Source organism: Lactuca virosa, chromosome 5 (assembly GCF_052849685.1).
Source record: "Lactuca virosa cultivar CGN04683 chromosome 5, Lactuca_virosa_CGN04683_v6, whole genome shotgun sequence".
NCBI lineage: Eukaryota > Viridiplantae > Streptophyta > Magnoliopsida > Asterales > Asteraceae > Lactuca > Lactuca virosa.
The window spans coordinates 351,359,021-351,374,659 of NC_136430.1; the positions used below are offsets into that span (position 1 = coordinate 351,359,021).

Genomic DNA, 15,639 nt, shown 5'->3' on the forward strand with positions numbered 1-15,639 from the left:
ACCCAAATGAGGAAAAAACCATGAGCGGATGAAGCCAATAACCAATCCACTAAAATATGGCAGTGTTTGCAGAGCTTGATCAAAGAAATTAGAAGGAGCTATAATGGTGATTTGGCGATTAAGGGATAAAACCCTAGAAACATAGCTCTAAAAGGAGAAGAAAAGTAGATGGCTTATGCAATTGTTTTCAAAACCTCTCTATATAAAATATTCATGTTTTGAAAACCAGACCGAACCCGCCTGTTCGACCGGGAACCGATCCCGGAACTAGTTCTTATAGACCAAAAAACCGCTCGTTATGTGAACCGGTGAAAACCGGTCCGGTTGAACCCGAAAAACCGGTAAAAACCGAGAATTTTAATATATATATATATATATATATATATATATATATATATATATATATATATTCATTTTTTGTAATTTTTTATATAACTAAAATTAATAATAATGTAATTATTGCATCATTAGGTTTTTCCGGTTTTTGAGACCGGTCCAATCGGTTGGACCAATTGAATCATCGAACCAGTAAGACGGTCAGTCCGATCTACGGAATATCGTGATGCTTGCCTTCTTCATTACTAATCACACAATTTATACATGATGTTGAACCTATCTAAGGAAAGTATAGATAAGTACACATACATTTAAATAAAAGATGATAATGACACAATGACCAAAAGATTTTATGAATGAATACATCTATACAAAAAAAATCCCATTAAAATCTAATAAGAAGATATATGAATATAACAATACAAAAAAATTTATTTTCGCATTAGAATCTATTAACAAGATAAACGAATACCAACGATAATGGATAGAGCAGGTATGCTATGAAAGATGTCCAAATGGGGAACTTCGATCTAAAGCTAGTTGCCGTACCCATAATGATACAAACTATCAAAACAATCAACACTTCCGCAGAGAAGTCCCATGTCAAGCCTCGAAAATATATGACCGCCAAAAGCACGGAAAATCCAAGAACATTGTTCATGAACACTCCATCGTATAACTGCATGTGATAGAGAGTAACAAAACATGTTCATTTAAATTGATTATTGAAAAAAAAAAATCGAATTATAAATTTAAACCGTCATCGATTGTTAATGGCGAGAATTCTCGTAGTGTGCATCACCTTCATCTAGTAGAATCGATAAAAGTGAACAGGAAAAGAACAAACCTCGGAGAATGTCAAGGAAGTAGTTCGTTCGTTTCTTTGGCTTGCAGTTTGGATGGCTGAGATTGCTGCACGTGCATTTGTGGCTAAGGGGACGAGGATAAAAGATATGAAAAATGATGGTATGTTTGCAGCAGTAGAAACATCGTGCACACTGTGTATCAGAGGTTCAGCCAGAAGTGCTAACATGGTTATCCCAAGCACCAAGGATGTTATAGCCTTTGTCCATGCCCAGCTCGATCTATCAACACCATCATCATCAACCCATCTTTCCCATGGTTTCTGTGTGCATGCATTTTGACGTTTTAGATCATATCTATAACTTCATAAAACTTATGACGACGAAAAGAATTTGGTGTGACTTGACTTACTTCGGATGCATCCGTTTTAGACCCAGGCGACATGGGGATGATTTCATCATTGGATGAGTTGAGCCAATTTCTAAATCCATTTATGAATTCATCTAAATCAATCTGCTGATCCCCACTTTCATCGAGATCTTGCATTATTTTAGCTGTTGCTTCATCTACATTCTCTGGTACTTTCTGAAAATCGACTTCCATGATCAATCTCTTCAATTCAGATTGTGATATAAAATTATCTTTATCAAGATCAATTCTTTCAAACAACCTAGAATTGCCAACAAAATGTGTTAGTTACCCTACTTAGCTACTTGTTCATCGGTGTAATACCAAAAGTCAAATTTCGTTTCTCACCCTTTTATTGCGGATATATTTGGCGTCCCATCTTCGTTGTAGAAGTTACCTAATGGTAACCTTTGGACATGTCTGATAATTTCAGATACCAGGATCTTCATCATCTCTTCTTCTTTCTTTTTACTCTGAACCCATGGTTGGATAATCTGAAAACAGATTGATCAGAATTTATTGAAAAGACATGTGATGAAATGCCAGATTTCTAGTTTGAATTTTGAATACCTGATACAAGTCCTTCCACGAGTTAATTGAGCGGAATGAGCGTTTATTCACTGCATTCTTTGTCTCATCAAGCCAATTTATGAATCCATGGACGAATTCGTCCATAGTTACTTTACTATCACCATCTGTATCGAATTCTTTCATTATTTCTTCCAATGTTCTATCCTTGCTCCAAGTTAATTTCCTGAACTTAATATCTTGTAGAATTGCTTTTAGTTCAGGAAAAGATATGTAGCTGTCACCATCTTGATCGATCTTTGAAAATAGACTGCACAGATAATGCAATGCTCCTTCTTAGTTTAATTTTTATCCAACAGGAAGCATAAATACAAATAAAGCATATATAGATAATATGAAAAGGAACAAGAAACAAGAAACCAACCCTTTTATAGTTGCTAGATTTGCTGAACCATCTTCATTGAGTATCTTATCCGCAGTGTGCTCCTGTAGATGTTTTAGTATGTCTACAACTAAATGCTCGTGTTTCACGTATGATAATCTTCTTTTTTGTATTGAAGGCTCAAACACCTACATAAGAGAATCTTTAGCTAATTCTATCTTATTAATATAATCTAATAATGTTCACAAAGATAGATGTAGAGGATACCTGGTAAATGAAGTATACAATCAAGAACAAAACCGATCCAGGAAGAGCAATCGTGAAGATATATCCCCGAGACAAATTTGCACCAAATAATCCTGGGATTAGGATGAATGTGAATGGTATAACAGAAAGAAGCATAATTTTGGCTGCTTGACTCGTCTCTTCATCTGTAGTTACACCAGAACCTACAAACAAGGAAACAAATTAACTCCATTTATGAGCAATCTTGGAAACATATACAAGTAACCGGATTGAATTAGGAAGTGAACTGAAGAAGATCAGAGCTCACCAGTGCATAATGAAATCAGTTTTCGGAATTGATTTTGCGTAGGATCATTAATCATCGAAGTGGTTGAACCAGATTCTGAAGAAAATTTTCGACTACCAATCATGACACAAGTTCCCCACAGTAAAGTGAGAAGGAATATAGCTGATCCAGCTAGTAAGCCAACTCCAGTTAAGACATACTCTTCAGCTCCATCTTTTGTGTCTGATAGTCCAGATACTGCACATCGATGAACAAATTTCCAATGAGGAGTCTTTAGGTATTTAACATTTTCAGTTTGTGGGTCCGGATCGATTGAGGGTATCAAGAGAAATTAAGATAATGAAGGAACATACCGAGAAGTATCAATGACTCAGGAAGGAAACCAAGAACTTGGAAAGCACTTGCACCGAAGATGCCAGGACCCAGAATCTGAAAAATCCGTTTTCCTCCAGAAGAAACATACGATTCTCCGTGAAATAGCAAGTATTCATAAACCAAAATGAGGAAGAGGTGACCTAGGAGATTTTCCGAACATGGCAAGAACCCGTACATTTGCTCACAGTGTTCTTCAGGAAAATCATCGATTCCTTTGAGATGCAAGAAAGATGATCCTTTCTCTCCGGTTTGATCATGATCAGTGCCATCTGAAATCAACTCTGAGGTAGTGTAATGTAAAACCCGACCTGTAACGTTCACTGCTAACAGGATAAGAATCAATGAAGCGTAGGATGCAGTTGAAAATTTTATCATCTTTAATGATTGTTGCTAAAGTTTACTTTTGTGTTGTTTAATTCTCAAGTACTAGGTTATATAGAAAAGTGGATAAATGGAGGAAAGATCCAAGAAAGTCTTTAAAAACCAAGACTTATTCAGGGTCAACGAGATCTCTTTTACCGTTTCCGTATTGAACAAGGAGATTAAAGCCATGAAAATTATATTTTGGTGCATATATACATGCATTTGAATTTTCTTGCATAATAGCTGTTGAACTTTCTTGAAACCCCACCTGCTCTTACGTGACAAGATTGATCTGTTAATTTATTTCCGCTTGTCCGATACTATATTATAAACCATAATTCTTTGAATTTTTCAAAACAAGTTCCTAATTATGACCAATTTTCCTTCACATGAAAAGTTGATGGAGAGACATCGCCATCCTTAATTCCTTTGTTTCCCTCGCGCAAGCAACCTCTATAGTTAAACCTATAGTTGGAAATAATGTGTGTTTCTTTTCAAATTTCAAAGATAAAATAAAAAAGAAATAAAATATCCTCCTATTTTTCTTCTTAATTATCTACATACTCATTTAAAATGATGACAAGTGTCCTAAAATATGATTAGTTCTATCCAAACATGACACTTGTCATAATTTCATGTGGGTAGGAAGATAAATAGGAAGAAAATATAGGAGAATATTTAATTTCGACAGATGTTCAAGAGGTAAGTGGTACCTCAACCATGGTGGAAAAATATTCCTTTCGAACCTGTACAAGATCAAAGACGAGAATAAAAATAATGATAGGCAGATCAAATGTCAGATTTTTCTTTCTATCATTTAATTATAAAAAAGTCTAGTGGTGTAGTTGTCCTAAGGCGATAAAGACGGATTCTTTTACCATGTTTCTTGTAAGCAACATATATAATGCATCCCTATTGTCATCGCCTCATAAGCTACTTTTATAATTTAGTATAACTATGAACAATCAATTAGACTAGCATATTTGTATCAATAGTTATAAACACGTTAATTTTTCATCAATCATAACATCAAAATGGGCATCCTTTATCATCTACAACAACCATATTTATTTTATCTATAAAATACTTAGAGCATCACTTTCAATTACACTTGCAAATGTGGTAGACAAAACACCTCATCTCATCTCTTGCAGATATTGAAAGATCAAACTGCAATCACAAATTAGCATAATGGGTCCCAATTGCAATGACAACACCATTTTATTTCATTTAAAGATAAAAAAAACTGTACAATTAATATACTACTTAACATAATATATGATATAAATTAAGGTTACTTAACTATATATATATATATATATATATATATATATATATATATATATATATATATATATATATATATATATATATATATATATATATATATATATATAGAGGTTCAAGTATTCTAACTAATTATTGTGTGAATGTGTGGATAATGTTATTCTGTGAGAATTACTAAGAGAATAAGTTGTTTAGCAATGCGAATACGTTCAACCTTACAAAAATATCGTCTTTTTCATTCATTCTCGCTAATTATTATTTATTTTTGTTCTCACACATCGTTTTTCACTCATTTTCATTCTGACAGAATACGACTTAATAAACATTCTAACATAAATTAGAATAATAATAATAAGTGTATAATAAACTTATAGACGATTTAATTAGTGAGAATATGTGTTAATGACAATAGTTATGTAAGATTGAACGTATTTATATTATCAAACAACATATTTTCTTTATCATTCTCGAAGAATAGCATTGTCTATACGTCCGCACAATAATTAGTTAGAATAGAATAACCTTATATATATATATATATATATATATATATATATATATATATATATACACACACACACACACGAGGGTTCAATTAAAAAAAAGTTAGAGAATGAAAGAATCAATCACTCACTCATTTTATTAACATCTTACACTCTATTTATAAAAAAACTCATGGTGGCAAATCTATAAATATCTAATACAATTAAATTGTCAATGGCAATTGAGTAATTTTCTACTGAGATCAAATCATGTCAGTATATAATCATTTCCTTTTATTCCAGACGATTCTTTCACCATAACCGCTACTTTACTCTCTCGAACACGAATCATATCATCATTTTAAACATCAGAAACAACAAAAAACCGTAGAGATCATGCAAGTTGAAATGGTAATAAAAAAATGTATTCAGACGAAAATATAAATGAAACCGCTACATCGTTGCTAATGTTGTATGGAGTCAATCCATACACAACGGCAGTCCATCACAAGACAGTTAGTTGCTTACCTGGCCTGCCAAATGGAAGGATAGAATGAAAAGGAATGATAGACATGGAAAGACAGAAAGACGACTGAATAGAAAAATAACAATTCTTTATATTCCTGCATAGTAAAAAGTGATCTAGCTTCTACACAAGATCTAATATTATATTGAGTTGGCTAGTACACTAGTTAAATATAAACTCAATATAATGTCAAGGCCTTCCCTTCCATTCCTATAAATAGAAGCTTTGCTCAACATTGCATGTAAGTGTTCCTTACTCACTTCAACCTCACACTCTCTCATGGAGTGATCTCTGTCTCCATCCATTCGGCTCTTTCCCCGTTAGGAGGATTTGGCTCTCTTTTTTACACAAAAATTTAACTTGATCGTCGAAACTTGCTCCCTGGGCATAATCCCTAGGGAAAGTTTAACGGTCTCTTTCTTGATAGTAAACAGGTTTTGTAGACGCAACACCTTGATAATTTATTACAAAATCTAACGTAGTGTCATTTGGTGTGAGCCCATACACAATGTCAGTCCATCACAAGACAATTCCCTACCCGACGTATCAAATCATTGCCAAAAGGAATGATATAATGGAAATGAAGGATAGACATGGAATGACAGAAAGATGACCGAATAGAAAAGTAACAAATTTTATATTCATGCACAGTAAAAGGAGATCCACAAACTAGAGCAATCTCTAGCGCAAGTTTAACAGTCTCTTTCTTGATACAACACAGCCTTTATAGTCGGAATCTAACTGGGACACACCCATCTGAAATATGAACTAGACGCAACACCTGGATAAGTGATTACAGAACCCGATATAGCATCATTTGGTGTGGGCTTGCCATACCCCCAGCCGCCGGAGGAAACACCGAGGTGTGCGACGTAAATCAGTGATCATAGTTACTGAACATACATTAAACAACACAAATATAATATTCTATTATAACTGAAATAGAAATTACATTGACGATTGTTATTGCTAAATCACGACACACGCCAAACAGTTCAACGTTTACAAAGGTATAATACAATAACAGAGAATCTTCTATGAAAACTCTTCCAATCTGCTAAATAACCTGAGAATACATGAATTTATATATGTCAACAAAAATTGTTGGTGAGTTCTACAGGTTTTGACACAAAGTACTTTTATAACCAAAATTGTTTTATTTTACAAAAATCCATACTTTTGTGTCAAAATATAAAAATAAATGAGTTATAAAGGTGTGTGGGCTCGTTTAGAAACATTTTTTGTTCAAATCTCAAAAGTACAAAATCTGATAAATACATATAATTAAGTCAGACTTATATCAAATTTTATGGTTTCGTGACCAAAATGCATTTTATATAAGGATTTTGAATACCAAAATATATAAAATAAAGACATGTCACACTTTGTGAAAACACAAAATAGTCAACTTTAATCTTGAAATCTCGTACAAGCAATTGTATAGTTTATATGTAAAACCCATAAGTTTCGAGTTTATAAACATTGTATGATCGTGTCGTAGTATTAATTAAGTGTTATCTTACTTAATTTGGGAACCGACACTTAACCAGTAGGGCAAACTCCTCCCATATAAACGTAGTATTTTCATACCAAAACACAGGGGTTTATATAAATAACTTATTAAATGTAAGTTAATAAACCTTGTCTAATCGTATCATGATATTAATTAAGTGTTATATGACTTAAATTCTGGTATTGATACTTATCGTTTTGAGTCACAAACTATCCCACTACATACAGTCTCTTTCAACTAGTATAAGGGGTTGTTTGTTTTTTTTTAAACCTCTTCAGACCACTTTTAGCTATGTTGTGCAGCACAAGCACAACGTTTTCCATCTAGCAGTTGTTTGTTTTTTAAAAGCCTTCTGAACAGAAAAGCTCTATGCATCTTCAGCGCCATACAACGTTGGTCTTACCTCTTCCAAACACTTGTAAACCTAAAACCTATAAAAAAAGGTATTACTCGAAAAGAATGTCACTCCATCCTTCTTCCTCCCCCCCCCCCCCCCCATCGTGTCGTTCTTCTCCTGATTGATGCAGCCAACAACGACGTCATCATCGCTGCCTCAGCAATCCTTCGTATTCCTCGTGAATCACTACCATCAACGGACAAGTTTTTTTTCTAATTTATGATTCAAATGTTGTAGAAATTGATTTTATTTTGCTGAAATTGATTTAATTTTGTTGAAATTGATTTTATTTTGCTGAAATCGATTTTACAGCCCTCGTAAATCATCGGTTTTACATATCTGGAAATCGATTTTAGTTATATTGATTTTTGAAATCATTTTTTCTTTTCTGATTTGCACTTGTTGAATTAGATTTTTGATTTGATGAATGTCAAGGAAAAGTATGTTGATTTCTAAAATCAATTTTTCTTTTCTGATTTACTGAAATATAGATTTGCTGAATTCGATTTCTGATTTGATAAATGTCAAGGAAAAGTCTGATTTTTGTTATGCTGATTTGCTTGCAATTGTTGCTGTTGTTATGCTGATTTTTGAAACGGTTGATGAAATGCTCATATTTTTGTGCTAAAATTGTATTATTGTTTAATATTTTGTGCTAAAATGGTATTATTGTTTAATCTTTGCTGAAATGAATTATTTTTTCTAATTCTCGTGTTTTGAAATGGTGTCCAAATTTTCTTATATTTGTGTTGATTGTTGGTCAAATCTTATAAGTGTATGTTTTTCTTTGTTGGGGATTTTGTTAAAGCTTTCAAGAGTGATCTTTAGTTGTTTACAACGCGGACCTTTCAGATCACTCCGAGTTTGATGATGATGATTCTGTTAAGTTCCAAAGAATAGTTATAGCTCAAGATATTGCTTAAGAGTCTTGTTCTCAAATTGTTGGGCATACTTGGATTTTGGAATCAATTGTTGGATCTTGTTTACTGCCTTTTACAAAGGCCTAATTTAGTTTTTTTAGGTGCTTAAAAGTCATTTGCATATAGGTTTCGTGGCCCATGTTTTTTGGTCACTATTTATTACCATAGACTAGTGTTAAAATTATAAACAGTCCAATTGGGCTTTCATTTTTTTTTGTTTTTAATTATGTTTGAGGTTTTTAACCCCTGGGTTTGTTGGATGAAATGAAGCAATAATGGAATATATAAAAAATAATGGATTATGTTATTATCTTTCTAGCATTTGAATATTTTTGTATTACATTTTGAATGGATTCTATATTTCAAATTATAAATACTTCTGTTGTATGAATTTATTTCAATGTTGTAAAACTAGAATTATTAAAATTTCGATGTTGAAAAACTATTTTAAGTTTGTAAAATCAATTTATTTAAGTTTTATTTTATTACAGCAGCCTGCAGATGTTAAAAAACAAACACACTTCTTATTACAGGCTGCAACAGTTCGGTCCACCTCTTCTGCTGCAGAGGGTTGCAAATGTGGTCCCCAAACTTCTAACGTTTTCGCTTCGAAAAACAAACAGCACCTAAGTGAACAAAAACCACGTATGAATCCTATTTCAATTCTATACAATAGAAAAAGCAAGCTTCGGGTTCTATAATGAGCTCATAACCGACACTAGGACCGGCAGCCTCTGCACCAGCACAAAAAAGGGCATGATAAATGTTCCACACCAACTCTTTATCAACATCGTGCAGTAATTATTATAGAAACGTCAATGCTAGATTCGAATCATCAGACGATGGTTATAGCTAGAAACTATTGGGGCAGGATGTCTACCCATACAGATTAGTGTCGTCGATCTATACCTGACGTTTCGCGTGAATTAACGGTTATAACGCAAATGAACTTTCACTAAGGCATTTGGTCTCAGTATTCATAATAACATAGCCCATATATATTAGGAAATAATCCAAACTCTTATGGCTTTTAGAAACAAACATAGCTCATATAGGAAAACCCAAGTGTGTTGGATCCTAACTATGTGTTTAGGCATACTAATCCTAAACCTTCCGTTATAAATTCATAGAATACTTATGATTCTTTGGTGTTTAGGAATCATTATTGATTTATGTCTTTTAATATTTGAGATTCGTAAGATTTAACATTTTTTTCAAGTTTTATTGTCTTTTATGATGAAATTTGGGAAGCATAACAGTTGTTTTTATAACATTTTACATGTACTACAATAAAATGACATTTAGTGGCATGGAAAAAGTGCCACTAAAAACCGAAAAAAAATGTCACTAAAAACCCCATGGATAATCAGCGGCACAAAAAATAAATGTCACTAAAAGCGTTGCCACTAAAGGCATTTAGTGTCACTTTTTTGTTGTGTCATTGCAGTCTTATTGGATTGTAGTGGCACTTTTATATTATCTCACTATAGCAATTGTAGGTTTTAGTGGTACTATTTTTATGTCACTATTTAACTGCTAAATTAAATATTATTTCCATGCTTTTAGTGGCGCTTTTTTAACACAAAAAAAATTATATTAATCAATTAGGTCCAGGTCCGATTTTTTGTTAATTTCAAGGGAATATAAAGTAATAATAGGACAATCTATCTATCTATATATCTATATCTATATCATTATCATCATCATCATTATCTATATCTATATATCTTATAAAATGGGAATTTTTACTCAAACCATATTCATTTGAAACCTCCTATTTGAATGAATATCACTCAAAAGTCTCTTAATAATGATTAACTATTCAAAAGTTTTATAACTTATATAATATGTTTAATAAACAATTAATGGATAGTCTACTATAAAAAGGTCAATCTCTTTGAGTAGACACACAAATACAAAGCACATACAAAATTCACAAAGAAAACAAGTTTAAAGGTTTTTGTGTTGGTTTGAGGGATTTGGACCATTTTCGAGCCATGTTATTATGTTAAAGTTTTTAATTTGTAAGTTTTTTATATACTAATTCTTTTTTTATATATATTTTTCTTGGTTTAAGTATTCTTTTAAGACGATCATTGTATGTTGTGGTTGAAATTTTAATGTAAATTAGATTAGATTCATATTATCGATCATATGTTATGGAATGTGATATAGATAGTATTTAATTAGATATTGTATATATGTTTGTATATTTGTGTTGCTTCAAAGCAATAGTTAATTAAAAATCATGGATGTGTCATATTATTTATGTAAGTCTCTTATAAAATGCAAATTGTCTATCTTATCACTTTATATTTTAGTATATGTTTAACATTTTAATTATAATAATAAGTGTTTTTTAAAAGTTTTCTTTCACTTATTAATAATAATAAGTGGAAATTATAAAAATCATGGATATTTCATACTATCCATGAAAGTTTCTTTTGAAATGCAAATTGTCAATCTTATCACTTTATTATTTAGTATATGTTTCATATTTGAATAATAATATTAAGTGTTTCTTAAAAGTCTTCTTTAAATTATTAATATTAATAAGTGGTTTAAAATTAATGAACAATAATTTTAAATGATAATAACATCAAATTAAAAATTACATAACGTTAGCTACAAATAAATTGTACTCTAAATGAACACCATTATTGAAACTAGAAAATGCATAATTAAAAAATTTTAAATTAATCAATCATAACATTTGCTATAAATAATACTAAATAGATCATTATATTTAATTCTATTAATGAGGAATATTGGTTGATGTCAGTGAATAATATTGTTCAAAATAGTTGAGATTATATATATATATATATATATATATATATATATATATATATATATACAAAAGTATTATGTCAAAGTTAATGTCAATAAATAACCATTTTAAACATCTATTTTTCAATAATTTAACAATATATTTTTAACCTGCGCCGTGCAACGCGCGGGAATTCGTCTAGTATACTTATAAAGGAGACATTTTTCCTTTCATCACATTCATTTGAAACTCCCATGCATTTTTCCTTTCACCACATTCATTTGAAACTCACATGATTTTTCAATTTCTTTCTAATAATGATTATAAGTTGGTTAATAAGGTTAAATAAATATCAAACATAAAGTGTAATCATATATAAACTAAATTTCAATATTAAAAGAATAAATATTCTTCTACTTATAAAGTTATCTTTTTAACTTTTAACATATTATACTTAATTTATTAGGTCTAATATGTTGTTGTATGTAAACCATTATCATTTTAAAGCTACAACTTTTGAACAATTTATATAAAATACTTAAATTGTTAATTTAAATATAACCTTACATGATCAACTTAAATATAAATTTAGTTCAACTTAATCAACCCAAAGAATATTTTGTAAATAGTTAAAAGTGATAAATTGTAGTGTCTTTCTAATAATGATTATAAGTTGGTTAATAATGTTAAATAAGTATCAAACCTAAAGTGTAATCATAAATAAACTAAATTTCGATATTAAAATAATATATTTACTTCTACTTATAAAATTATGTCTTTAACTTTTAACATATTGTACTTAATTTATTAGATTTATTATGTTGTTGTATGTAAACCATTATCAGTTTAAAGCTACAACTTTTGAACAGTTTGGATAAAATACTTAAATTGTTAATTTAAATATAATATTACAGGGTCAACTTCAATATAAACTTCAGTTCCACTTAAAAAACCCAAAGAATTTTTTGTGAATAGTGAAAAGTGATAAATTGTAGTGCTAAATGCAAAAAATAAATTGTAATATCAATTTAACTAAAATATTTCATAAAGATATTTTTATAATCGTTAAAAGTTTTCAAATAAATAACTTAAAATAACTTACAGTAACAATAGTTAAAAATAACTATATATAAATGATTATATTGTTACCTTTAAAATAAAAAAAAATTGTTTGATGTTTTAAATAATTACACTGATAGAAATTAAAACGTTAAACAAATAAATTTTAAAAATTAATTAACAATAACAACAACTATAAATAACAATAAGTCATATATTATATTTAATTTTATTCATGAGTAACCCGCGGGTAGAGGTCATTCAAAAGATTGAGATTATGCAGTTTTAATAGATGTATATATTATCATATAATTCAAAGTATTCAATATATTATATCAACTTAGTATACGAATTATAATATTAAATTTAACAACAACATTATTGTTATATTTAAAAAAACATATATTTGTAAATATTTCAGCTATATAGATGTTTTTGCGCAACGCGCGGGCATTCGCATATATACTTATAAAAGAGACATTTTTACTTGCACCACATGCATTTGAAACTTCAATGATTTTTCAATTTCTTTCTAATAATTATTATAAATTTGTTAATAATGTTAAATTAATGCAAAAACTAAATTCTAATCATAAATTAACTAAACAACAATATTAGAGTGTCATATTTTACCTCTATTTATAAAATTATAACTTTAATTTTTTAACATATTATAGTTAACTTATTAGTTTAAATATGTTGTCGTATGTGAGTAATTGTCGTTTTAAAGTCACCAATTTTGTATAATTTATGATTTTCTGCAAAATAGTTAAATTATTAATTTCAATATAATGTTATACAGTTAACTTAAATCAAAATTTCAATTAAACTTGAAACAAAAAAAATCGAAAGACTATTTTATAAATTCTAATCATAAATTAACTAAACAACAATATTAAAATATCATATTTTACCTCTATTTCTAAAATTATAACTTTAACTTTTTAACATATTATAGTTAAATTATTAGTTTAAATATGTTGTCGTATATGAGCAATTGTCGTCTTAAAGTCACCATTTTTGTATAATTTATGATTTTATGCAAAATAGTTAAATTATTAATTTCAATATAATGTTAAACGGTTAACTTAAATCAAATTTTCAGTTAAACTTGAAAAAAATTGAAAGACTATTTTATAAATAGTTAAAAGTTATAAATTATAGTGTTAAACCTAAACTGTAATCCTAAATTAACAAAAAAAACCATAAAACTATCTTTTATAATCGTTAAGAATTTTCAAATAAGTAGCTTAAAAAAACTTACAATAAGAATAGTTAAAAAAAATATTATATAAAAAATTATAATGTTATTTTTAAAAACAAAAACAATGTTGTTGTTTTAAATAATTACAATCAAAGAAACTAACAATTTCATCAAATAAATTTTAAAAAAGTTCAATTTCTAACACCAAATTAAAATAATTAAGAGTTTTCAAATACGTTATTTTAAATAACTTACAAAAACAATAGTTAAAAGTAACATTATATACAAAAATTATATTGTTACCTTTAAAAACAATAATAATGTTTTATGTTTTAAATAATTAGAATGATAGAAATTAAAATCTTAAGCAAATAAACCTTTTAAAATTAATAAATCATAACAACAACTATAAATATCATTAAACCATATATTATATTTAATTTTATTCATGAATAACCCATTTTATAATTCAAAACAAATAATGTTTATACCAACTTATTATAAGATTCATTACATAAGAGCTAACAACATCATTTATATATTTAAAAAACATATATTTGTAAAAATTTCAAATATATTGTTGTATTCTGCGCAACGCGCGGGTATTCGCCTAGTTAAGATAATAAATGGAAACACAATATCATTATGTTAATTCAAACTTGTCTAACAACAATACTTCTTAATATATTTAAAATACAAACGTCTTCAAAAAAGTTTAACAAGTCTAAATGTTGTGCTAATACTTCTACGTAGGATGTTGTAATAGAAAATAATAATACACAAATAAATGAAAGTATATTAGTATTTCTTAGATAGAAAAGACTTAGACAATTCACATCAATGTAATAACATTCATCTTTCAATTATGCCACCTCAGCTTTGCAATTCCATCCCACACCACTCCAATAATAACGCTTTCAAAGTTCGCACCAGTTACACCTCAATAATTATTTTATTTATACTATTTATTAATTATTATTATTATTATTATTATTATTATTATTATTATATATATTAATATATATATATATATATATATATATATATATATATATATATATATATATATATATATATTAAGAACAATTGAAAAACAATTTTATGAAATACAATATTTATTAAGACGGGTGGGAGCGGGCAACGGTACTTCCTGTTAATACGACGTGTCACTCAAAAAACGTCGGTATAACGCCAGCTACACCGCCCCCGGCAGGCGTTATCTGCCATTATGTTACGAGGCGTTAGTGTGGTAACGGCTGGAAAGGGGTTAATTTCGATCGAAATTCTCAACGGTAATATTTTGAACCGTTTAAAAATGGTCAAAAAAAACCAAATTTATTTTTTCAACTTTAACTCTAATTTTTGCACCTATATATACACATCTAACTTTATTTTTTACCTACAATCCAAATTATTTCTCTCATCTTATTTTAAATCATCAAACTATTTTTCATTCCATCACTATGGATCAAAACCCCAACACTCCTCCTCCAAACACAAATACATCTTCGCCTCTCGGTTTTGCACAATACGAGTTGTACGTGAACATCCTTAATACTCAATGCAACTTTTTTAATCTCATCTCACCCCCACCACAATTCCCTACAACTCTTCCACAAAACATTTTCAACACATTCGCTACAATGCAACAAAATACCCCACAACCACCACCCACTCAAGAAATGGTACCCGAGACGCAAGCGGGGGAGCCGAAAAAAAACGGCCAACAAAGGGAGAGCATGAAGGAAAGGGA

At 29.4% G+C, this 15,639-nt stretch overlaps 1 protein-coding gene across 1 annotated transcript; it reads right to left on the reverse strand.

The window, feature by feature from the left end:
• Positions 1-721: 721 nt before the first annotated feature.
• On the reverse strand, positions 722-3,760 carry LOC145111759 (sodium/calcium exchanger NCL2-like). Its single transcript, XM_079048007.1, has 9 exons — positions 3,344-3,760; positions 3,012-3,227; positions 2,726-2,907; positions 2,501-2,646; positions 2,119-2,386; positions 1,897-2,042; positions 1,552-1,810; positions 1,184-1,462; positions 722-1,015 (listed from the first exon to the last, which is right to left on the reverse strand). Exons 1-9 carry the CDS (start codon positions 3,738-3,740, stop codon positions 779-781), a joined length of 2,130 nt encoding a protein of 709 aa, XP_078904133.1. The 5' UTR covers positions 3,741-3,760; the 3' UTR covers positions 722-778.
• Between the last annotated feature and the right edge of the window lie 11,879 nt (positions 3,761-15,639).